The sequence below is a fragment of the Cervus elaphus genome, chromosome 13, assembly GCF_910594005.1.
Source record: "Cervus elaphus chromosome 13, mCerEla1.1, whole genome shotgun sequence".
NCBI lineage: Eukaryota > Metazoa > Chordata > Mammalia > Artiodactyla > Cervidae > Cervus > Cervus elaphus.
This window is the reverse complement of record NC_057827.1, coordinates 29,536,799-29,561,605: the sequence shown is the minus strand read 5'-3', so window position 1 is coordinate 29,561,605 and position 24,807 is coordinate 29,536,799. Positions and strand designations below refer to the sequence as shown.

Below are 24,807 nucleotides of genomic sequence, written 5' to 3'. Positions count from 1 at the left end.
CTTGCAAATCCCACCACTGAAGTAAAAGGATCCCTGGGCCACTGGCAGGAACTGGGAGCCAGGACGCTACATGCCTGCTTCCTGATGAGGCCATAGTGCTTGTCACCTGCTGCAGACAATGCATTGATACCTGTGAATTACTAGGCACCCAGGGAATAGACCCTGGGCTTTCAATGGCATCACTGGAGCGGGGGAGGGGGTACAAACTGATGCCAGTGATGACATCTCCAAGCAGGGAAGAGAAGAGTCTGCAGGAGAAGGTTGGTGCCACCCTACTTGTGAAAGTTTTAGTTGATCAGTCATGTCTGACTCTTTGTGACCCCATGGACTATAGCCCATCAGGTTCCTCTGTCCATGGGGATTCTCCAGGCAAGAATGCTGGAGTGGGTTGCCATTTTCTTCTCCAGGGGATCTTCCACACCCAGGGATCAAACCTGGGTCTCCTGCATTGTAGGCAGATGCTTTCCCATTTGAGCCACCAGGAGGTGATCCTACTTGTAGTCTCTCCAAAGAAGGCAGGCTTCCAAGCAAGCCGACTCTAGCACTCAAAGAGCCACCAGGTGATGTCCCTGTTGTCATTCTCTTGATTACTAAAGGTAATACAAAACTGGGGCTGCAGGGAAAACACAAACTGTTAGGACTTAGATTGACAATGGTCAGTCAGCCTGACAGCAGATCCATCCTCAGGCTTTTGGAGACTATGATTACACTTCAGATTAGCAGTTCCTGAGTCAGAAAGTGAGAACCAGAGGCTACTAGAGGTCAGAATAACACCAGCACTGGAAGAGGTTGTTAGGAGGCATCACTTATCCATTGTAGAAAACATGGAACTTCAGGCAAAATTGTCAATAAAAATGACCTGTGAGAGATAAGTGCTTTGGTTTCTTACAGTATTTTTTTCTATGAATTATCTGCATAAGCATATACTGTATATTTTAATAAAACTAAAATTAAGATTGTAAGATATACAGCTTATATGCTGCATTTTTTCATTTAATATTAAACTAGAAGCATTTTTCCATATTATTCAATATTGGTTTATAATGACTAGATTATCTAGCTTGCTCTATATTCTTTTGCTTAGTAATTTTTGAAGTTTAGAATGACACACAGCTTGGTGAACCTGATTCAGCTTGATGAATTAGGTGCAAGTGAATGACGCTTAACTAATTCTGTTGATGGCGACCTCTGAGTTAAAAACTCAGCAGAAACTGGACATCCTTTTACAAGGAATGCCACTGATTTGCTCCCAGTAGACGGTGAGTAGGGGCAGTTGAGCAAATATCATTTTTGAAAGATCAACAAGAGGACTGAGCCCATTCAGTGACACCCTGCTAAGTGGTTTGCATTTTTATAATTTATTATTTTTAATGGTATTATTATTATTATTTTAGTTTGGCCATGCCATGTGGCGTGTGGGATCTTGTTCCCCAACCAGGAATCAAACCTGTGGCTCCTGAATCATGTAGTCTTAATCACTGGACCACCAGGGAATTCTCTGTCATTTACTTTTTAACTCATTTTATGGTGCATTTTTTAACAAAAACATTTGGATTTTTAATAAATCACATCTATCAGTCTTTTATGTTTTCATGATATATTTAGAAAGAACTTCACAATCCCAGGTTTACGACAAATATTCACTTATATAGTCATCTAATTATTTTTTGGCTTCACTTTTTCACACTTAGTATTTGATGGATTTGGAATTTATTTAGGGCTAGGGAACTAGGTAGAAAATCAGCTTCCACTAATCCGATATCATTTTTGGGAAAACGTCTCTATCTAGCAACTTGAAGCGCCGCCTTTTAACACCACAGTTTCCTATGTACTAAATTTAGGCTCTTCGACTTGCTCTACTGAACAGTCATCTCTAGGGCAGTAACATGCTGTTTTAATTACCGTTGCTTTGTGATAAAGGCAGTGTAGTGTGACGGAGGCTTAAACACAGATGCATAGGTTATGGAAGCAGGGTGTCTGCCTCACATCCATAATCCCGCACTTCTAGCTGTGTGATTCTGTTTATCCTACAGAGCCTGCATTTTCTTATCTTGAAGTGGCAGCAATATTAGTAACTGCATCACAGGTATATTGTGAGCATCAAATTGCATTAATACATGTAAAGCACTTCCTTAAGTGGTAAGGCTTCAGTCAATGCAGCATTTTATTTATTTACTTATACATTCTTTCATTTTAACATCCAACAGGCCTAGTTTCTCTTACATTCTTCCTTATGAACATTTTGTTGACTGTTCTGTCTTTACACTTCTACAGGAGACCTAGAATCATTAAGTCAAGTGAAAAAGATTCTACTTGGAATTTGATGATGACTGTATTGAATTTAAAGTAAAGAGAATTTGACAAGGTTACAATGTTTGCCTCTTTTCATCCCAGAGTAAGCACTGCTCTTAAGAGATTCCAGTCTTCTGTGGTACCCCAGTAGACAGTAGTAGTTTTTAACAAAGTAAAAGATGTGTGTGTGTGTGTGTGTGTGTGTGTGTGTGTGCGCGCACGCGCAAGTACGCGCACTCAGTTGCTCAGTTGTGTCTCTTTTCGACCCCATGCACTGTAGCCCGCCAAGCTCTCTGTCCATGGGATTTTTCAGGCAAGAATATTGGAGTGAATTGCCTTGTCCTCCTCCAGGGGATCTCCTCCACCCAAGGATCTAACGCGTTTTTCCTGCATTAGCAGGCTGATTCTTTACCACTGCACCACCTGGGAAGCCCAAGCAAATGACATTCTTGTGCATTTATCAATACGAACCAGTTAGAAATGTCAGTGGGAAAAAAATCCCATTCTTTCTACTAGCAAAACCATAAAAAGTTAAGAATATAAATTTACCAAGTAGAAGATATTGCCTGGTAAATTTATACTCCTAGCTTTTGACGATTTTGTTAGTAGTAAAAATGGGATTTCCCGCCCCCCCAACTGGTATTTCTAACTGGTTAGTAAATCCAGGAGAAGACTTAATTTGGTATGTTTACTTTGTAATCGGCCAGTTCCTTGGAAAAGGCTTCTATTTCATTCAATCTTCAGATTTTTCAGTTAGACAATCACTTCTGCTGCATATAGTCACTGTTTTTCTCTTACCTCCCAATATTTGAAAAGCTCCCCCTCCCATTTCTGGCTTCTTTACAAATGCACAACTTCAGTGTTTTAACCCCCATTTCCTTTTCTTGTCTAATTGCATTCACCAGACTTTCCAGCTGGCCTCCTGGTCTTGCTCCTAACTTTGATGCAAACGTTGGTCTCACTAAAAAGCATAATGCAGGAAGGAGGATGCCCTGAGAGAGGTGTTCGCTTTCCCATAAAGGAAAAATCTGAAGGGAGAGCTTGGGAAGAGCGTACCAGACAAGCCCAGGCTGGTGTGTGCGCCGGCCAGGGGCTCCCGGGCCCCCTCCGCGCGGCCCACGCTCTGCTCTGCCCCGGGGGCTGAAGTTTCTCCCTGCGTTTCCGCTTGAACAGCATCCAGCTGCCTCGCCTTTAAAATGCCAGGACGGCTGCCGCTCCGCTCAGAGCCCCCTCTCGGCTGCTGGCCGGGGCTCGCCCGCGCCGCCGGGGCGCTGACTCAGCCGCAGCCCGCCCAGCCCGGCCTGGGCAGCGCCCCCCGCGCCCCGTGCCCCGCGCCCCGCGGCACCGGCCAGCACGCGCCGCAGCGAGCGCACTGGACTGCCTCGCCAGGTAAGCACTGCGGGCGCACCCCGGGTCCCTGCGGGGCCCGGGCGCAGCGCGGTCGGGGGACCGGGGCGTCGCGCGGGGCGCTGGGGGAAGAGCGGTGGTCTCCGGCCGCGGAGCCAGTCGGCCGGCCGCGCGCGGAGGATCTGCTGGAGGAGATCCGTCGCCTCGAGGAGACCCGCACGGCCACACGGGGCCGGGACCCCCCCCTCCAACCACCACCGGTGGCACGGCGCCCTGGGTGCGCCTGGATGGACAGGGGAGGCCGGCCCGGCGCCGGCAGGTAGCAGCAGCTTGGGGCGGCCGGGGTGGGAGCCGCGCCGGCTCTGCGTTGCAGCAGTCCGTGTTCGGCTGCGGGGCTCGGGTCTCTAAAGCCTGGAAGAGCGCTGGGCTGTGTTCCAAGCACCGTCACTCCCTCGAGCTGTACCGTCTCCCTTTGGGGTCCTCGGCGCCTCTCCAGGGAGGGGTTTATAGGGAGTCTGAGTTGAAACTGAATCAAAGTTGGAAATTTGTTCTCCTCAAGTTCATTGCCTAAAACTCAGTCCCTTCTTGTGGCTGACAGTAACCTGGAACAGATCCTTCTCAGTGTAGCTGATGAAGGTCACATTTGATGTAACTTTCTGGGGAAAGTTCTGTTGGCGGCAGCCTGTCTAAAATGTCAAGGCTCCCTCTGATTTTGTCCTCATCTACAGCCTCATACAGCGTTTCAGGTATTTTTTCCCCACATCAGTGTAGAAGTGGAAGGTGTGTCTGGGTGATTTGAGGGGGTGGGAGGCAGAACGCATTAGGGAGCTGAATTTTATAATCGTCTCTTGGCCCATAAGGAAAGTTCTGGAAAGGAAAACCTGTCAGGAAAGACCAAGGTGATCCACCTTCTCACTAGATGCTCAATAAGGTCACCGTGTGGCTTTGGATCCAGAAATGAAGTCCCACGCAGGGTCTCTGGTCTGTTTTCATGTTAGTCCACTTCTGCGTCAACTTGCAGCTCTTCTTAATCACCATGGGGGTTTACCTGAGCTTCACCAGATTCCAGTCAGAAAATCAATGTCTAGGATGCAATCTTACTCCTTTACATAAAGCATGGATTCAGGCAATTAGGGGTTTGATGCCTTGAGTCTCCTGTCCTTTCCCTCCGTCTCCTTAGTCCACCACTTGAGATAGATTGTAATGTAATGTAATGTAACTGTAATGACCTGATCTGTGGTCTCTGCAAACCTGCACAGTGGATTTAGGACATCAGAAAGTCCAACATCCAAGGCCTTTGATGTGATTTACAAACTGGATTTGGATTACAGCTACATTTTCAGGGATGGGTCAACCTAAGACATGTAGCAGCTTTGAGGACACACGAGAAGGAAAATTGTCAAGTGCAAACTTACCCTGGAAATCTATTCTGGAAGCTATGACTTCACATTTGTCCAAAAGAGATATTGTGAGTAAGCTGTCAGTTGATGCTGCATAATCTTTAATATATTCTTATTCCAAGTGATTAATTTCCCAGTCACTTTTTTTTTCAGTTGTGTTTAATATTTCTGAACGCCATTCAAGTAACGAATGCCTGAAGCATAATGTATCTCTGCACCCAAATATGTTTGGAAATTTACTGCAAATTTCCAGCCATTAGATCGTTAAGATGTACATTTTAGATAGACAAGGTTATGGTAAAATAAAGGGTTTTAAAAGCAATACGAACCTGAATTAGCCTGAAGAGAAATGTTCTATTAACTGCTTGAAAGTTGTGATTTAGAGGACTAGCTATCACTCCGGTGTATTTCCTTACAGGGTTAATGAAAAAGGCAGCCATTCCGAATATAATGCCCTGCTAGTTAATCTTTCTTCAACAAATATTTACACTACCAGGCCACACCATCACAGCCCAGACTCAAAAGCTGCAGTCCAAGGTGGTTTGTGTAGTGTCATTTAGATTCGACAGTATTTCTACGATGTAAGTGGAAAATGAAATGGTATCAAGGAAAATGTCCCTAAATTATCCTGTCCAGCCACAATAGAAAGAACAGTGTTTATAAAATTGGCAAGATTCCAAGACTCTGAGGCTAATGCTATAATAACTCCTGATGTGGAGAAAGACCGGAAAGGTTCTGAATTTTGGCATCAGAGGCTCTGGAATTGGTCCATGTCAGTGAATTTTTTAGATAACTGAAGTTCACATTAAAACATCAAATGTGGCAACATTTTCAACTATTTCACTTGTTTGGGAAGGAAATATTCCTCAAGTGCATTCTGTGCTTCTTACGATCAGAAAGCTTGATTGTTCTTGATGACTGGGGAGCAGTCCTGTGAAAATCAATTATCTTGTGTCCACACGGGAGAAGGAGCCCGGAGGCCTGCATCTGATAGATCAGCATTTAGTCCCTGCTCTGCCTCTGGTCAGATGACCTTAATTTCATCAAGATGCCTTTTTGAGCTTCCGTTCTCACATTCATAAAACCCCAGGAGAAGCCATACCTGAAAGTCAGTTCCATTTATTGGGCACTTATTGTATGCTAAGCATTTTCTATGTGCTGGTCATTTAATTCCCAGGGTGACAATTATCATCCCCATTATCCTGATGAGGAAACTTACGGTCAGAGAAGCAACTTGAATTACTCAAGGTTAATTCAGGGTAGGAGAGCTGGTCTTCCAAACCGAGATCATTTGATTTTGAAACCTATGTTCTTCTCACCTATCATGTGAAGTTGCCAAAAGGAAATCACTCCTGATGTAGAGTCAGCACTCAAAAAAAAAAAAAAAAATATATATATATATATATATATATATAGCTGCACTTAACTCTGATCTCTGATGACCAGTTCCACATTGTGAGGATGCAGTTAAATGAGGTCATTCACATTTGAGCCTGGGAAGTGGTCCCTCTGTAACCAGTCTCTGCTACAGTCAATTATTACTCCAGGGAATCATCTAACTCCTTCAGAGACTCTTTCCCTGTTTCAAACTTAGGAAGCTATCGCCTTCTTTGCTGGGTTGTTGTGGAAATCATATTTGGTGATATATCTGAAAGAGCCTAATACATGGTGCATGCTCAGTCACTCATTCGTGTCCAACTCTTGGCCCAAGGCGAGCCCATGGACTGCAACCCACCAGGCTCCTCTGTCCGTGGGATTTCCCAGGCAAGAATACTGGAGTGGGTTGCCATTTTCTCCTCCAGGGGATCTTCTCAACCCAGGGATCAAACCTGTGTCTCTGACATCTCCTGCATTGGCAGGCAGATTCTTTACTACTGCACCAGCTGGGAAGCTATGCGTCTGCTGCATTGCAGGTGGCTTCTTTTACCACTGAGCCATCAGGGAAGCTTCTCTAACACACAGTAGGTGTTTACAAACGAAGTTAGAAAGGAGGTCCTTGTGGACCTCCCCTTCCAGAGTCTGCTTCTAGCTTCACCATGGACTTCAGTGCTCCGTGGATTTCCTCTGTGTGTTCTCTTTTAAAAGTTTTTTTTTCCCCTTATTTTTTGGCCTCAGTGTACAGCATGTAGGATCTAAGTTCCCCAACCAGGAATGGAACCCACACCCCCTTCAGTGGAAGCACAGAGTCCTAATCACTCGACCACCAGGGAAGTCTATCCTATGTGTGTTCTTGAACACATGCCCCTGTGCTGGCCATTCCTGAAGGTGGTCCCTCCAGGGACAATGATGCTTCAAGCCCTCCAGATGGAGCCCCCTTGGAAAACTTATTTCAAGGGGAACATAGAGGGACAGCATCCTAGCTGGGAAGAGGTTAGGGTGGGATCCCTGATCCCAGCATCCCCAGCCTGCCCCAGCCATCTAAGAGGCCCCTCCTGTAGCACTGAAGGGGCACCCAGCCAAACAAGCATCCTTCACTGTGCCTGCCGCCTGCCTTCTTTAGTCATGTCCTGCCTGCCTGCTTGCCCAGTGACAGAAGAGGGAATGTGCCCCTAAGTCTCAGTAAACAACTGGGCTCAAGGCACACATTTCATGTTCAGTATGTATTCTTCCCTGGGACATCCCCTGGACAGAGGAACCTGGTGGGCTACAGTCCCTGGGGTTGCAAAGAGACAGACACGACTCAGCAACTAAACCACTGCCACCATGTAGTTTATACTCCGTTCTGGGAATTTTTAAATATTTTTAAATTCTTTTGATTTTTTTTATGCCTAAAGTATTTTTATTAAAGCTTTCTTTAGAATATTGATTTATTTTTGGGTGTGTCAGGTCTTAGTCGGCTCAGTAGTGTGGGTTTCTCTAGTTGTTGCAGGCTTCACTGGCCCCCTAGCATGTGAGATCCTGGTTCCCTGACCGGGGATTGAACCCACGTCCCCTACATTGAAAGGTGGAATCATAACCACTGGACCACCAACGAAGTACCTAGTTTAAAGTGTTTTTCAGTATTTTATCCTACTTATGTTACCACTCTGGGAAGAGGTAACCTTCTGTTCTGGGCCACACTCTTGCACCCTCTGTGGTGTGCCTGCCCCAGGGAGGGAAGCCAGGCTCCAGAAGGGTTTGGACCCTTCCTCTAAAAGATCTAACTCCTAATGCCTCGGCTTATAGAACCCCACAGACTCCAGAATGGCATTTCGTCCTCCACCTTGGGACAGCGTGACACAAAGAAACCCTGAGGTTCCCCCGCAGACTGAGCAAGATCCAAGAAGCAGTCACTCCTGCAGTCCACGTCCATGGCAGACACGGGAGTTGAAATATGATGCTGTTTCCATGAACATGAACGTGGACATGAATTTTCATGCTCAGGTGGCCATAACAGGTTGGCCAGAGGTGACATCTATTTGTCATCTAATGGTTGGCATTGACAGCCAACAGGTGTCCTGGAAGTGCATGGTCTTCATCATCACAGCCAGCTCTCTTTGGCTACACTGACTTCTCCATGACTCAGGTTGAGCTCCTTATGTTCTAGAAGCTGCAGATAGATTGGACACGTCTGTCATGCCTCCTCTGCTTGCCTGGAGCAGACATTGCTGATCAATCATGACATCCTTTCCCACGCAGCCAGAATGAGGCCTCAGAATCCTCAACGACTGCCTGGAATTGGCTCATAAAATGGTATTGCACTGGGCACTGTAGACAGGTAAAAGACCCTGAGGAGTTTTAAGACACAGCAGTAAGATGACAGGGCTTCCCAGGTGGCGCAGTGGTAAAGAATCTGCCTGCCAGTGCAGGAGATGAAAGAGACACAGGGTTCGATCACTGGGTCGGGAAGATCCCCTGGAGGAGGGATGGCTACCCAGTCCAGTATTCTTGCCTGGAGAATCCTGTGAACAGAGGAGCCAGTGGGCTACAGTCCATAGGGTCTCGAGAGTCGGATGTGACTGAGCACACATACACAAAATAAGATGACAGCCCCCTCACCGTTCCTTAGGCCCCTCCTATAAGCCCTGGGGACAGTGACAAAAACCTATCCCTTCACAGCTCAACATGTCCCCAGACTTGCTAAGATGGAAGTGCCAGCTCTAGGTGGTAGCCTATCAATCCTACCGATGCAGTGTTGCCCATGTGCCTTGGGAAGGTCACCTGTGCCCACCTTGGGCTGCCTGCATTGAATCAGTTGTTTCTTGTGCAACCAGGACATCTGTGTTAATTTCCTAGGGTGTCGTGATAAAGTACCACAGGTTGGGGGTGGGGCTTAAATAACTAGAACTTATTTTTTCTCAAGGCTGGACGTGAGAAGTCTGGGATCCAGGTGTCAGCAGGGCTGGTTTCTTCTGAGGCTTCTCTCCTTTGTTTGAAGACAGCTGCCTTCTCCCTGGGTCTTCATTTCGTCTTCCCTCTGCGTCTGTGTCCTAATCTCCTCTTCTAATAAGGACCCCTTGTGTGTGTGTGTGCACGCGCGTGATTAGTCGTGTCTGACTCTTTGCAGCCCCATAGACTATAGACCGCCAGGCGCCTCTCTCCATGGGATTTCCCAGGCAAGAATACTGGAGTGGGTTGCCATTTCCCGCTCCAAGGGATCTTCCTGACTCAGGGATCAAACCCTCGTCTCCTACACTGAGGCAGATTCTTAAGCACTGAGCCACCTGGGAAGCCCTGTAAAGACGCCAGTCATATTGAATTAGGGTCCACCCATATGGCTTCCTTTTACCTTTGTTACCTCTTGAAAGGCCCACATCTCCAAATACAGTCGCATTCTGAAATCCTGGGAGTTAAGGTCTTGAACCTATGAATTGAGGGGAACAGGGGACACAGTTAAGTTCATAACAACATCTGAGAGAATGATGTTTGAACTTGGCCCATTGGAGAGGTTGTGGTCCAGGCTGGCACAGCAGTGAGGCCCATACAGAGGAACAGCCTCTGTACCAAGCCCCAGGAGGGCATGGGTGGACCTGAATCCAGACCTCCGTCAATACAATAGTTGCTCAGCTTCCAAGACAGCCCTCCTGGGAATTCCCTGGTGATCCAGTGGTTAAGAATCCACACTTCCAGTGCAGGGGGTGTGGGTTTGATCCCTGGTTGGGGAGCTAAGATCCTGCATGCCTCACAGAATGGCCAAAAAATATATTCTTTCCAAGATGGCCCTTCTGTTGGGAATAGTCTGCTCCTCGTATTGTTTTTAAAGATAGCTCTGATATATTTTTTTAAGATTTATTTATTTATTTTTGGCTGTTCTGGGTCTTTGTTGCTGCACGGGGGCTTTCTCCAGTTGTAGAGAGTGGGGGTTACTCTTCGTTGCGGTGCGCAGGCTTCTTATTGCAGTGGCTTCTCTGGTTGTGGAGCACAGGCCCTAGGCAGGCGGGCTTAGTTGCTCTAAGGCCTGTGGGATCTGCCTGGACCAGGAATTGAACGTGTGTCTCCTGCATTGGGAGGCTGATTCTTAACCACTTGACCACCAGGGAAGCCCTCTCCTCACTCATTAACTGATGCTCGGGAGGGATGCTCCTGTCCAGTGGACCAGTGGACTGGCCAAATAGATGTTCTGGACTCAACTCCCTGGAGGAGACCCGGACTCCATCCGTATCAGCCACAAGGCAGAATTGTTTGCTGATGATCAAAGCATGTGTCTCCCGTCCCTGGATCCCAGTTAAAACATTAAAGTATCCATCTCAGTGTCTATAAAAGAATGGAGAAATGTGGGCACCTTTAGCAAGCCCAGCTTCGAAAATCCTGCCTCTCCCAGGTGGCCACATCTCCAAGCGATCAAGGACATTATCATTAATCGATCTACATACTCAGTGGATTCTGATTCTTCTAAAACCTGTCTTCTTGTTCAGCAATTTCTCTGATTTCTGAGAATGCTCCTTAGAATGCGTTGTGGGTTGCCATTTCCTCCTCCAGGGGAACATCCAGACCCAGATTTCGAACCCGTGTCTTCTGTGACTCCTTTGCTGCAGGCAGATTTTTTACCACCTGAGCCATGATTTAAACCATGGACCCCGCCAAGCCCAAGCTCATTCTGTCTGGACAGAAGCACAAACATCCTCTCTCTCCTTCTAGACCCAGAGAGACACATTCACTCCCTCAATGGACATCACTCAAGGCATCTTATAATTTCCTGCTTTCCACTAAAATCATGACGCAGCCAGTTGTCAGCACTGCCTGTATACAAAGCTTTGCTGTCCAGGCTGACATGGCCTCAGTCTCTTCTATCCCAGCCTTGGAAAAATCACAAAAGGACAAACAGTGGAGGCTATGGCTGGAAAAAAAAGCCTGTGCTTTTAGGTCTTAGATTACTGTGTCTTTGACCGTTACTTCTTTATCACCAAAGTCCTATTTCAATCTATTGCTCCCATATCAATCTATGTGTGTGTGCATGCGAACTCAGTCATGTCTGACTTTTTGCAACCCCATGGACTGTAGCCCACCAGGCTCCTCTGTCCATTGGGATTCCTCAGGCAAGAATACTAGAGTGGATTGCCATGCTCTCCTCCAGGGGTTCCTCCCTACCCAGGGGTTGAACCTGCGTCTCTTGTGTCTCCTGCACTGACAGGTGGGTTCTTTACCACTAGTGCCACCTGGGAAGCCCTCATGATCCTTATTTTTCCTGAAATAGAGATCCCTTAAGATCCTGCATGTCCTCCTGGGAGAGGTAGGTCTGGCTATATGCCCCACGTCTTACCTGGGGAGCAGACAGCTACAAGCCCAATCTCTCGTAGTCAACCATCCCTTTGTCAGGCCCCCCCCTGTGGTTCAGTTTATTGGGACTAAAAAGAGGAGGTACTTTCCTAGTGGGTCAGTGGTTGGGACTGCACGCTCCCATTGCAGGGGGCTGCAGATTCGGGCTTCTCTGGTGGCTCAGTTGGTGAAGAATCCACCTGTAATGCAGGGGACCTGAGTTCGATCCCTGGGCTGGGAAGATCCCCTGGAGTAGAAAATAGGAACCCATTCAGTATTCTTGCCTGGAGAATCCCCATGTACAGAGGAACCTGGCGGGTTATAGTCCTTGGGGTCACAAAGAGTTGGACATGACTGAGAGACTTAGCGCAGCAGGTTCAATCCCTGGTCAGGGAACTCAGATTCCACATGCTGAGTGGCCAAAAAATAAAAATAAATAAAATAAGAATAATTAAATATTTTTTAAAGAAATACTTAAAGAATAATAAAAGGATGGCTGTAGGGTCTATTGATTTTGACACATTATTCACCAGTGCGTCTCCCACCGCCCTGAGCTTGGGTCTTTTCACATAAATTCTCATGCCTCATCTGTTCACTTGACTCTGGCTTGCTGGTCTCAGAGAAGAGAAGGCATTAGTAGGGTATGAGAAGATTGCTTTGTGTTCTGCAGAGAACAAGCCATTTTAAAGGACTCTAAACAGAGAAAGGTAATTATTAATTAATGGTCTGGACTGATCTTCTCATTTCCCGCACCCTTGGTGACTGGGATGTGAAATTCAGCCAGGCGCTGAGTGGCAGTCCCTGCATGGACGTGGGGACCCAGAAGGTGGACAGTGTGTGGCAATGTGCTCCCTCAAAGCCGGGCTCCTCCCGCTACCCAGATGGTCCAGAGTATCAGACTCCTCCAGCATCTGTGGCTCTCCACAGGGAGGGAGCTGATAACTCACGCTTGTGCAAAGATGCTCTCCTATGTTCCTGCTCTGTGTAAGCCGGCAGCTCTGAAAGATGGGGGTCACCCACCCCATTCTTGTGAGGAAGCACGGAGACCCACCCAGGCCTCCTCACTGGTCACTAGTCGGCAGAGCCCAGTTTGAGACAGCCACATCTACATCCCATCTCATCTCATGGGCTCCCAGTTGGGAGGCATTCTTTACCCCAGGGGTGCAGGAGAGAGATGCTTTTGCATCTGGAATTTTGCAGGAAAGGAAGGAAAACAAGTAATGACACTAAAGAGTCTAGATTCTCTTTTTTTATTAATTTTTAAAATGTATTTATTTGGCTGCACTGGGTCTTAGTTGCAGCATGAGGGATCTTTGATCTTTGTTGTGGCACGCAGGATCTTTCTGTTGTTGTTGTTGCAGCACCTGGGATCTAGTTCCCTGACTAGGAATCGAACCTGGGTCCCCTGCATTAGGAGTGCAAAGTCTTAGCCACTGGACCACCAGGGAAGTACTGAGTCTAGATTCTCTTAAGATGTCACTGCCTGCCTGGCCCTAGAGAATATCCCTGGCCTCTTGTCCAAAGTATTTACTGCAGCCCTTGGGCACTGACCTGTGAAGATTTTGCCATTGCAGGGTCCCACCCAGCCCACTCTTCTTCACTCACCCGTCCAATGGCCACCCATGCCATCTCTTCTAGGGCTTCAGAGACATGGCCCAGAGAACAAGCCAAGGTGACAGTGAACCAAGGGAATTCCGTGGGTGGTAAAGGTAAAGTGTCTGCTACCCATCGGGTTGCTGGGACAAATATCAACAGCCTCAGATATGCAGATGATACCACTTTAACGGCAGAAAGCGAAGAGGAACTAAAGAGCCTCTTGATGAGGGTGAATGAGGAGAGTGAAAAAGCCAGCTTAAAGCTCAGATCGAATTCTCATCCGATCCCATCACTTCATTGAAAATAGAAGGGGAAAAGGTGGAAGCAGTGACAGATTTTTCTCTTCTTAGGCTCTAAAATCACTGTGAATGGTGACTGCAGCCATGAAATGAGAAGATTTCTTCTTGGTAGGAAAGCTATGACAAACCTAGACAGCGTATTAAAAAGCAAAGACATCACTTTGCTGACAAAGGTCCGTATAGCCAAGAATATGGTCTTTCCAGTAGTCATGTACGTGTGAGAGCTGGACCTTAAAGAAGGCTGAGCGCCGAAGAATTGATGTTTTTGAACTGTGGTACAGGAGAAGCCTCTTGAGAGTCCCTTGGACAGCAAAGAGATCAAATCAGTCAATCCTAAAGGAAATCATCCTTAAATATTCATTGGAAGGACTGATGCTGAAGCTGAAGCGCCAATACTTTAGCCACCTTATGTGAACAACTGACTCATTGGAAAAGACACTGATGCTAGGAAAGACTGTAGGCGAAAGGAAAAGTGGGCAACAGAGGATAGGATGGTTGGATGGCATCACCAATTCAATGCACATGAACTTGGGCAAATTCTGGGACATGATGAGGGACAGGGAACCCTGGTGTGCTACAGTCATGGGGTCACAAAGAGTCAGACATGACTTGGCAATTGAACAAAACCCACTGGATGGCTACTGCCACATATGTAAATTCTCCAGCGTATGTTGGAGAGATCTAACTTTGCATTTACCAAGCTGGGAGCACTTACTGCAGCCCTTGATAACCAGGCCACACAGGAGACCCTGGAGCCTCCTGAAGCCAGGCCTTGCTGACTCTGCTGACCCACACCTGTCCAGGGAAATGGGCAAGTGAACTTTACACAGCCTCCTTCTGGAGTGAAGAGGAGGTGGCTGAAAGGAACTGGAGGGTTGGTGGATGGAAGCTGCAGCTCATGTGGTCACAGATGAAATCTTTGCCAAGCCTAAGGCTCTTGACCTCACTGTGTAGCAAAGATTGCATGTTCTGCAGGCTTGTGGACACAGTGGGGGAAGGACAGGGTGGGATGTATGGAGAGAGTAGCATGGAAACATGTGTATTACCATATGCAAAATAGATAGCCAGTGGGCATTTGCTATATGAGGGACACAGGGAGCTTAACCTGGTGCTCTGTGATGACCTAGAGGGTTGGGATGGGGTCGGATGGGGTTGGGGGTGGGAGGGAGGTTCAAGAGGAAGGGGACATGTGTATACTATGGCTGATCCATGTTGATGTATGGCAGAAACCAACACAATATTGTAAAGCAATTAAAAATAAATGTTTAAAAAAGTCTGTATGTTCTAACTCACAGTCTGCTTCTTTAAGCAACATGTGCCCCTCAAGAGCAAAATCAAATACCTCCAGAGGTTTGGCAGGAGATGCGATGACTGACGGAGGCTGGGTCCAAGATGATAGGGAGTGGTGAGGACTGTGGGAAAATGAGACTCAGGAACAGTCTGAAGGAGACACTGATGGGGGACTTCCCTGGTGGTCCAGTGGTTAGAATCTTCCTTGCAATACAGGGGACGTGGGTTCAATCCCTGATCACAGAACTAAGATCCCTTATTCCATGGAGCAACTAAGCGTGAGCATGGCAACAACCGAGCCTGTGAGGAAAGATCTCGCATGACACAGTGAAGATTCTGCGTGCTACAATTAAGACTCAAGGCAGCCAAATAAATAAATATATTTTTTAAAAAGGTGGGGGACACTGGCAACTTAGTTCTGACTACACGTTTGCAAGTTAAGAATCTGCCTGCCAATGCAGGAGCCTCAGGAGACCTGGGTTGGATCCCTGGGTCGAGAAGATCCCTTGAAGGCAGGCATGGCTACCCACTCCAGTATTCTTGCCTGGAGAATCCCCACGGACAGCGGAGTGTGGTGGGCTATAGTCCATGGGGTTGCAAAGAGTCAGACTCGACTGAACAGCTGAGCATGCATGCACACATTGCAAGGCAGAAATATAGGCTCAGGGCAGCAGATCTGACAATCTTCCAAAAACAGAGATTCTAGATCTTATGTAAAATCTCCCAGTGGCCAATTATTTAAAATTAAAACGAAAGTAAACTCATAGCCACGCTGCAGCCCGAGCATAGCATCCGTGTGCGCTGTCTCCTGTATTGGCAGGCAGATTATTTACCAATGAGTCACTTGGGAAGTCCTTGAGTGTGACGTGTTTTTGCCCAAGTCTACCAGAGGATGCTATTGTGACCTTGGACATAGACACTATCTGGCGCTGTCTCATGAAGTGGAATATGAGGCCTGATTTAGAAAACAGACCATTCAGAGCTGTTCTGGAGAGGAGCAGCCAGACGAACCATAGCTTGGCAGCCCTACGCTGCCCCAGGGTATCGGCCCTGAGACCTTCTATTATTGACAGATTCTTGCCTAGGCTCACAGGAGCCCCTGGTGGCCCAAGGGAGCCTCTGCAGTTTCAAACTTGCCACCAAATCCCTGAAAACACCCATGCCTACTCGTTCAGTTGTGTCTGATTCTTTGCGACCCCAAGGACTGTAGCCTGCCAGGCTCTTCTGTCCATGGGATTTCTCAGGCAGGAATAGTGGAGTTGCCATGCCCTCCTCCAGGGGATCTACCCGACACAGGGATCGAACCTGCATCTCCTGGGTTGGCAGACGGATTCTTTACTGTCTGAACAACCAGGGAAGCCCCCTGAAAACACGGTGAAGGGCATCTGGGGAGAAGGAGCTCCTTTCAGGACCCATCCATCTCTCCTGCCTCTCAACAGAGCCAGTCACTTGGAGTGACCGTGATGCAGTCATAATGCAGCCCCTGTTTCTCTTTAGGGTGTCCCCAAGTCTTCTCAACCTATGTCACACGTCATAGGCTCACAGAGGGATCTGCTTGGATTGGAGGCTTCTCTGAGCCTCGCTTTCCCCTTCTGTAAAAGAGGCACACTAGCTGAATATGTTTATATGTGTATAAAGCAGACTAAGAATATTCAGCAAAATGAGGGAAATTGTTACTTCTGAGGATTGAGATTATTAATTTTTCTATAGTGTTCAAATTTTCTACAACCATAGAAGTTATCAGAAAAGCATGTAGTGGGTATTTTTCTATGCCATGTACATATTTCAATAGCATAATGTAAAATTGCTATAAAATATCTTGCTGTATGGTTTTTACCCTAATTTTTAAAGTGCATTTTCCTACTGTGGGCACTGGGCTTATGTCTAGCTTTGTTTTGTAAGCACTGCTACAATAAACTTCTGAAAGAAATGAAAGTATAAGTTGCTCAGTCGTGTCCAACTCTTTGCAACTCTATGGATTATGCAGTCCATGGAATTCTCCAGGCCAGAATACTGGAGTGGGTAGCCTTTCCCTTCTCCAGGGGATCTTCCCAACCCAGGGATTGAACCCAGGTCTCCCACATTGCAGGCAGATTCTCTATCAGCTGAACCACAAGGGAAGCCCAAGAATATTGGAGTGGGTAGCCTATCCCTTCTCCAGCAGATCTTCCCAACCCAGGAATCAAACTGGGGACTCCTGCATTGCAGGCAGATTCTTTACTAGCTGAGCTACCAGGGACAAACATAAATAAATAAATAATAAATACAATATGAATATGAGTCCCCACTCTGCCCACCTCCCAAGGGCATTCTAGGAATGAAAATGGGATGTGGATGTGAAAGTGTTAGATGTGGATCAAGGCAAAAGACAGGCCAATATTGCATTTTGCGGATCTGGTTCTTTTTTAAAAAATATTTATTTATTTGGCTGCACTGGGCCTTAGTTGTGACATATAGGATCTATTTCGCTGACCAGGGATGGAACCCAGGCCCCCTGCACTGCAAGCATGGTGTCTTAGCCACTGGACCACCAGAGAAGTCCCTATTTGGAGAAGAAATTTTAACATACCTTGTAAAACAATTCTGAAGTTGAAGGAGGTATTTAAATATTATGATGATGAACTAATATGAATGGCTCAGCTGGTAAAGAATCTGCCTGCAATTTGGGAGACCTGGGTTCGATCCCTGGGTTGGGAAGATCCCCTGGAGAAGGTAAAGACTACCCACTCCAGTGTTCTGGCCTGGAGAATCCCATGGGCTGTATAGTCCATGGGGTCACAGAGTCGGACATGACTGAGTGACTTTCACATTACTGTCTTATAGGGCTTCCTAGGTGGCGCTAGTGGTAAAGAACATACCTGCCAACGCAGGAGACATAAGAGACTCAGGTTCCGATCTCTGGGTCGGGAAGATTCCCCAGAGAAAGAAATGGCAACATACTCCAGTATTCTTGCCTGGAAAATTCCATAGACAGAGGAGCCTGGTGGGCTACAGTCCATAAGATCGCAAAGAGTCAGACTGTCTTATAGGTGAATTTCTTATAAGTCACTACAGGTAATAACAGAGTTGTAGTTTATATATGTTCATACCTGTGTGATACCTTTCTAAAGCAGAGGTACCATGATTCTCCCTCACTTCCAAGACCTCGACCAGGGAACAGTGCATGAGCACTAAGTCTTTCTGACACAGCAGCTGATACTGGCCGAATTCCAGCCCTTTCCCCCATAGGGCTGGTCTCCCAGGGGCCTGTTAGGAGGCAACCCAAAAGGAGCAGAAAGCCAGGTTTCTCTTGCGGACTTGCCTACATCCCAGGACGTCCAGTTGACTTCAGAATCACGATGCTGGCTGCTAGAAAGAAAATAACATCCGTCATTAAGGGCTCCTTGAGCGTTTACACGCTTGTTTTATTTTCCCTTAAATGTGACATTTACCACTGATTTTTATATCTTGTACAAAGTGCTGCCAATAAACAGATGTATTTTTAAAGAGCTCCCATCAGTGAATCAGTGAGACAAATTAGCTTCTAAAATCCTTCTCCCCTTAACAGATGTCTGGAAAGTCCTTAGGAAAGTCCTCAGGACTTCCAGAAGGGAGCCTTCATGGAGAGACGTCTCACTTTACCAGGTGATCAGGAACTGATTCTGCTGCAGAGAGTGTGGCATGATGTGTTCAGAGCTTCATAGCCGCTTCACGGGTGTCAGTATTTCATGCCAGTCCAGTAAGAAATCAACAGGAGCCACATAGATGGCTTGGCCAGGCCATTTCAAGCTGGGAAAGCTCCCACACAAGACAGTGGTGTGGAGTCCACTTTGGGGAAGTGGGGTGTCCAGGCTGCTCAGGGGCCACGAGACAGGAAAGCACATGGGAAGAGATGGAGAGTGGGAAACCGTGTCCGGCGCTGACCGGGCTTTGGAAACAAACTAACCAGTGTTTGCTTAAGGAAGCAGGGACTTCCTTGGTGGTCCAATGGTTAAGACTCCACCTTCCAATGCAGAGAGTGTGGGTTCAATCCCTGCTAAGGTTGCACCTGGAGTAGTTTGTTTCCATCGCTTAGTCCTGTCCAACTCATTGTGACCCTATCCATGGACTACAGCACACCAGGCTTCCCTGTCCATCACCAACTACAGGAGCTTGCTCAAACTCATGTTCAGTGAGTTGGTGAGGTCATCCAACTTTCTCATCCTCTGTCGTCCCCTTCTCCTCCTGCCTTCAATCTTTCCCAGCATCAGTGTCTTTTCCAATGAGTCAGTACTTCACATCAGTTGGCCAAAGTATTGAAGTTTCAGCTTCAGCATCAGTCCTTCCAATGACTATTCAGGACTGATTTCCTATAGGATGGATGGGTTGGATCTCCTTGAAGTCCAAGGGACTCTCAAGAGTCTTCTCCAACACCACAGTTCAAAAGTATCAATTCTTCGGTGCTCAGGGTTTTTTTTTTTCCCCCAGCTTTTTTTATAGTCCAACTCTCACATCCATACATAACTACTGGAAAAACCATGCTTTGACTAGATGGATCTTTGTTGGCAAAGTAATGTCTCTGCTTTTTACTATGCTGTCTAGGTTGGTCATAATTTTTCTTCCAAGGAGCAAGCATCTTTCAGTTTCATGGCTGCAATTACTATCTGCAGTGATTTTGGAGTCCCCAAAAAACAAAGTCAGCCACTGTGTCCATTGTTTCCCCATCTATTTGCCATGAAGTGATGGGATCAGATGCCATGATCTTAGTTTTCTGAATGTTGAGCTTTAAGCCAACTTTTTCACTCTCCTCTTTCACTTTCATCAAGAGGCTCTTTAGTTCTTCTTTACTTTCTGCCACAGGGTGGTGTCATCTGCATATCTGAGGTTATTGATATTTCTCTCGGCAACCTTGATTCCAGCTTGTTCTTCATCCAGCCTAGCATGTCTCATGATGTACTCTGCACATAAGTTAAATAAGCAGGGTGACAATATACAGCCTTGATGTTCTCCTTTCCCGATTTGGAAACAGTCTGTTGTTCCATGTCCGGTTCTATTGTTGCTTCTTCACCTGCATACAGGTTTCTCAGGAGGCAGGTAAGGTCATCTGGTATTCCCATCTCTTTCAGAATTTTCCACAATTTGTTGTGATCTACACAGTCAAAGGCTTTGGCATAGTCAATAAAGCAGAAGTAGGTGTTTTTCTGGTATTCTCTTGCTTTTCGATGATCCAACAGATGTTGGCAGTTTGATCTCTGATTCCTCTGCCTTTTCTAAATCCAGCTTGAACATCTGGAAGTTCACGGTTCATGTACTGTTGAAGCCTGGCTTGGAGAATTTTGAGCATTACCTTGCTAGCGTGTGAGATGAGTGCAATTGTATGGTAGTTTGAACATTCTTTGGCATTGCCTTTCTTTGGGATTGGAATGAACAGACCTTTTCGAGTCCTGTGGCCACTGCTGAGTTTTCCAAAGATGCCTGGCTCTAGATGAGTGAACACACCATTGTGGTTATCTGGGTCATGAAGACCTTTTTGTATAGTTCTTCTGTGTATTCTTGCCACCTCTTCTTAATATCTTCTGCTTCTGATAGGTCCATACCATTTCTGTTCTTATTGAACCCATCTTTGCATGAAATATTGCCTTGGTATGTCTAATTTTCTTGAAGAGATCTCTAGTCTTTCCCATTCTATTGTTGTCCTCTATTTCTTTGCATTGATTGCTGAGGAAAGCTTTCTTATCTCTCCTTGCTATTCTTTGAAACTGCATTCAAATGAGTATGTCTTTCCTTTTCTCCTTTGCCTTTAGCTTCTCTTCTTTTCTCAGCTATTTGTAAGGCCTCCTCAGACAACCATTTTGCCTTTTTGTATTTCTTTTTCTGGGGAATGATCTTGATCACTGCCTCCTGTACTATGTCACAAACCTCTGTTCATAGTTCTTCAGGTACTCTATCAGAGCAGATATCAGCACATGGTGCAGGGTGTGGTCAAAAATTAAAAAAAAAAAGACTCAAAAGCCTGTCATGACCACCATAAACACGTGAAAGCCAATACAGTAGAGTCTAAAGATCAAGTCACACAAGCTGTGGTTTGAATCTTGCCACTAGCCAGGAAAACCTTGCTACGCGTGGCATCTTTATACATAAATCTTTGTGGACCATGGAAATCCACTCCAATTGGAACTGAATGTGTTTCCAACTGAACTTCTTCTTGGCCTGATCCCCCAAATGCTGCTGATTCTCAAAGGCCTTAGACTGGAAGGGACATGAGCCCAGGGGTAGGGAGTTGGAGTAGAAAGAGGCAGTGTTCTTTTTTAAAAAACAAAAAAAAAGTTCATGTATTTATCTATTTATTTATTTATTTATTTGGGTCTGCATGTGAGTGTGCTCAGTCACTCAATCATGTTTTTTCACCCACCTAGGAAGGCCCAAAAGGGTTATGCTCCAGTGAGGCTCAAACTCACAACCTTGGCATTGCTCTGCCTGTTCTACTGTATAAGTGCCATGTGCTAACCTATTGTGCCACTGGAGCTCCTAGTTGTGGCCAGACTGGTCACGAGCATTGTGCCCTCATGAATGAAATTAGCATCCTTATCAGAGAGACCCCAGAGAGTTCCCTGGCCCCTTCCACCCTGTGAGGACACCGTGGGAAGTCTGCAACCTGACAAAAGGCCCTTACTTGTCCTTGTGGGTACCTTGGTCTCGGTGTTCCAGCCTCCAGAAGTGTAAGAAATACATTTCTGTTGTTTACACGCCATCCAGTCTGCAGGATTTTGTCATAGCAGCCAGAACAGACTGAGGCCTCAGCAAAAGATAAGTCCATATAGACAGCTGGTTGAGGAATATTATATAGTATTCACTATGAACCAGACATGTTTCTTTCTTTTTTAAAAATTAATTAATTTTGTTGCTCCAGATCTTGCTTGTGTCACAGGGGAAATTTAATTGTGGCATGTGGGATCTAGTTTCCACACCAGAGATTAAATCTGGGCCCCCTGCATTGGGAGCACAGAGTCTTAGCCACTGGGCCACCAGGGACGTTCCCAGATGCTTTTCTAAGTGCTTTGTGTATATATTAATTCTTCTTAGTTCTCATCAGCACCCCTTGGGATAGTTACTTCTGCTGTTCCCATTTAGCAGATGAGCAAACTGGGGCTCAGAAGGGTTCAACAGCTTGCTCCAGGCCATCATCATGAGGGGACAGAGATAGGTTCAAGCCTGCGAGAAGGGAAGGTGTTGGCAGAGTGGTGCTGCGATGTCGGGGGGTTGGGGGTGGGTGGAGGGCTATCTAACTACCGAACTATACCAGGGCACCTCTGTGTGGCCAGGAGCAACAAACCAGGACATCCCAGGGAGGACGTCCAACTGGCTAGATGGGCCCTCAGGACAGAGGTAGGGCTGGAACTAGAAACAGGGACTTGGTTTCCCCTGCAGCCTTCTAGAGTGACGTGATGCCACGCACCCCCGCTTCTCCCCGCCAGACAAGCTTACAACTAAGTTATACAGATGAACACGAGTTGGGGAAAGCTCATTCTGAGATGCTGAGCTGAAGAGGTCAGTCAGGCTGGCCAGTTCCCCTCCCTGGGAAACACATGTGCACACAACATGGCCAAAAGATCGAGGGGCGGGGAGTGGCCTCTGTCCTGAATCTCTTCTCTAACTCCGACTGAAATGCCCTTCAGGTACCAGAGAGAGAGAGCCATTCTCTAGGTTTCTGCTGCTCAGGTGTCTTACTGAGTCCCTGGAGGCACTGGGGCAACCCAACAGGATACCCTAGATGGAGGAACACAGGAGCCTGTACACTGGTTCTCCTGCTTGACTAGATGAAGGTTCTCCTGCCTCATCATCTCCCCGTGACTCCACAGGGAAGAACAAACAGCTGAGGGGCAGGGGGAGGGGACGGACTCTGGTTGCAGAGCACAGACAGGCCATGCAATCTGACCAAGGTCACACAGCCATCAACAGGCAGAGCCATTACTCAGACTCCGCGGGGGTCACCCCTCAGCCTGCTGCTCTTTGCAGCTCACTGTCCCTGCCTCACTGAAGAAGGCTATAGCCAAGCAGAAGCCTTGGGTTCAGAGCTGAGCTGGGGTATCCGGAACACTGGAGTATTGGGGAGTGAACCAGTGAAACTGCAGTTGTGAAGAGAGGGGCATTAAAAAAATTTTATTTATTTATTTTTGGCTGTGCTGGGTCTTTGTTGTTGCACCAGCTTTTCTCTAGTGTTGGAGAGCCGTGGCTGTTTGCTAGTTGTGGTGCATGGGCTTCTCATCGTGATGGCTACTGTGGTTGCAGAACATGGGCTCTAGAGCGTGGGCTCAGTAGTTGTGGCACCGCGGGCTTGCTTACTCCAAGGCGTGTGGGATCTTCCCGGATCAAGGATCAAACCTGAGTCTCCTGCCTGGGCAGGTGGATTCTTTACTACTGAGCCATCAGGGGAGTCCGAGAGGGACATTTTGACAGAGGCAATGTAACACACCCAAAGCATAGTGTCCCAGTTTTGATTTCTAGATGTTGTGCATAATAACAGGCAGCCCATCTTTCTCTGTCCTTCACCCAGCTTCTGCCCAGACTCGCACCCACCCCTGATCCCCTCATTTAACACATTGCCTGTTGTTTCTTTTTTAAATATATGTGTGTGTGTGTGTGTGTATATATGTATATATATTTAGTGATTTTTTTTCCAAGTTTCGTCCAAGTGCCCCCAGTCAGAGGTTCAGCCTCCAAAAGGTCAAGTTGCCGTATTCAACCCATGTCACCACCCCACCCCACCCCACCAAGAAGTCTGCAAATGCATTGAGGGAACAAGGCTGGTGGTCCTTGGTTTCTGGCTTCCACATGGTGCCCTGCACACAAGGACGGAATCCCCCACAACAACCTGCCTGTTTTCCTGGTGAGGATGCTGGGGCTCAGTGACTTGCTCAAGGTCATTTGGACTTTCCATAGCAGTTTGCTCCCACTCTGAAGGATGCCTGCAGGGGCATCATCTGTGCTCACAAACATCTTCACATGTGCAGAGGAGTCTTGCAGCTCCGATGCACACAGCCACTGTGGCTGCCTGCCTTGAAGGGGCCGTCAGTTTCAGGGAGATTAATTACTCCCGGGGACAGCCAAGTCAGTGTCCTGCAGCGTGCCTCTGCTGGTCTGAGTCATTTTGGAGACACTGGCTTGTGCGGCTCCCCTGAACCCCTCGTATCAGCAGGTGCAGCCAGCGGAGTGCGGCCCCCAGCCCTCTGATTCCAGCCTAGGTCACTCAGTCATTGTGGGATGTCCCCTTGTCAGAGGACACCAGGTGATCTGCCGTGTGATTGTCTGTGTCCTGGGGAACCTAGCCCTGAGAGCAGGTGTGCGGGCTGAAGGATGGAATCCAGTTTACTCTTGCAGTCAGCGTGGGGCACTGACACCTGTGGAGTGTATGCGTGCTCAGTCACTTCAGTCCTGTCTGATTCTTTGTGACCCCATGGACTGTAGCCCACCAGGCTCCTCTGTCCTTGGGATTCTCCAGGTAAGAATGCCGGAGTTGATTGCCATTCTGTCCTCCAGGGCATCTTCCCGACCCAGGGATTGAACAAGTGTCTCTTTACATTTTCTGCATTCGCAGGTGGGTTCTTTACCACTAGCACCACCTGGGAAGCCCTGCAACATCTATGGAGGGAAACCATCAAAAATAAAAACAACAGCGACTGTTTTCATAACGTGTTTACTCTCTGTTGGACACTCCACTTAGCACTTTTGACATATATCCTCTTTTATTCTTCTCAGAGATCCAGTGAGATTTGTGGGCTATCATTATCCCCTTTTTAAAGATAAGAAGATTGATGCTTGAAGAAGTTACATCACTTGTCCAGGGTCACCTAGCCGGTAAGCCAGGTGGCCAGAATCTGAGTCTGGACATCTTGTTCTAGGACCTGAACTTGTAACCACTTCTCTCCCCTCCTAAGAAAGGAACTTCCTAC

General features: G+C 47.1%; 1 protein-coding gene and 1 non-coding gene across 3 annotated transcripts in view; one reads left to right on the top strand and one right to left on the bottom strand.

Annotated features, from left to right (window-relative positions):
* Window positions 1–3,487: 3,487 nt before the first annotated feature.
* The window catches only part of CTXND1 (cortexin domain containing 1), a 45,921-nt gene continuing 24,601 nt past the window's right edge, over window positions 3,488–24,807 (top strand). The window contains exon 1 of one of the 2 annotated variants that reach the window (XM_043922446.1): window positions 3,488–3,681. In XM_043922446.1, the coding sequence (XP_043778381.1) occupies window positions 3,489–3,681 (193 nt within the window). In that variant the 5' untranslated portion in view covers window position 3,488. The remainder of the gene's footprint in view (window positions 3,682–24,807) is intronic. The other variant, XM_043922447.1, reaches the window with a different exon arrangement.
* On the bottom strand, window positions 13,090–13,162 carry TRNAR-CCU. Its single transcript has one exon. It is a non-coding gene; the product is annotated as a tRNA-Arg (tRNA).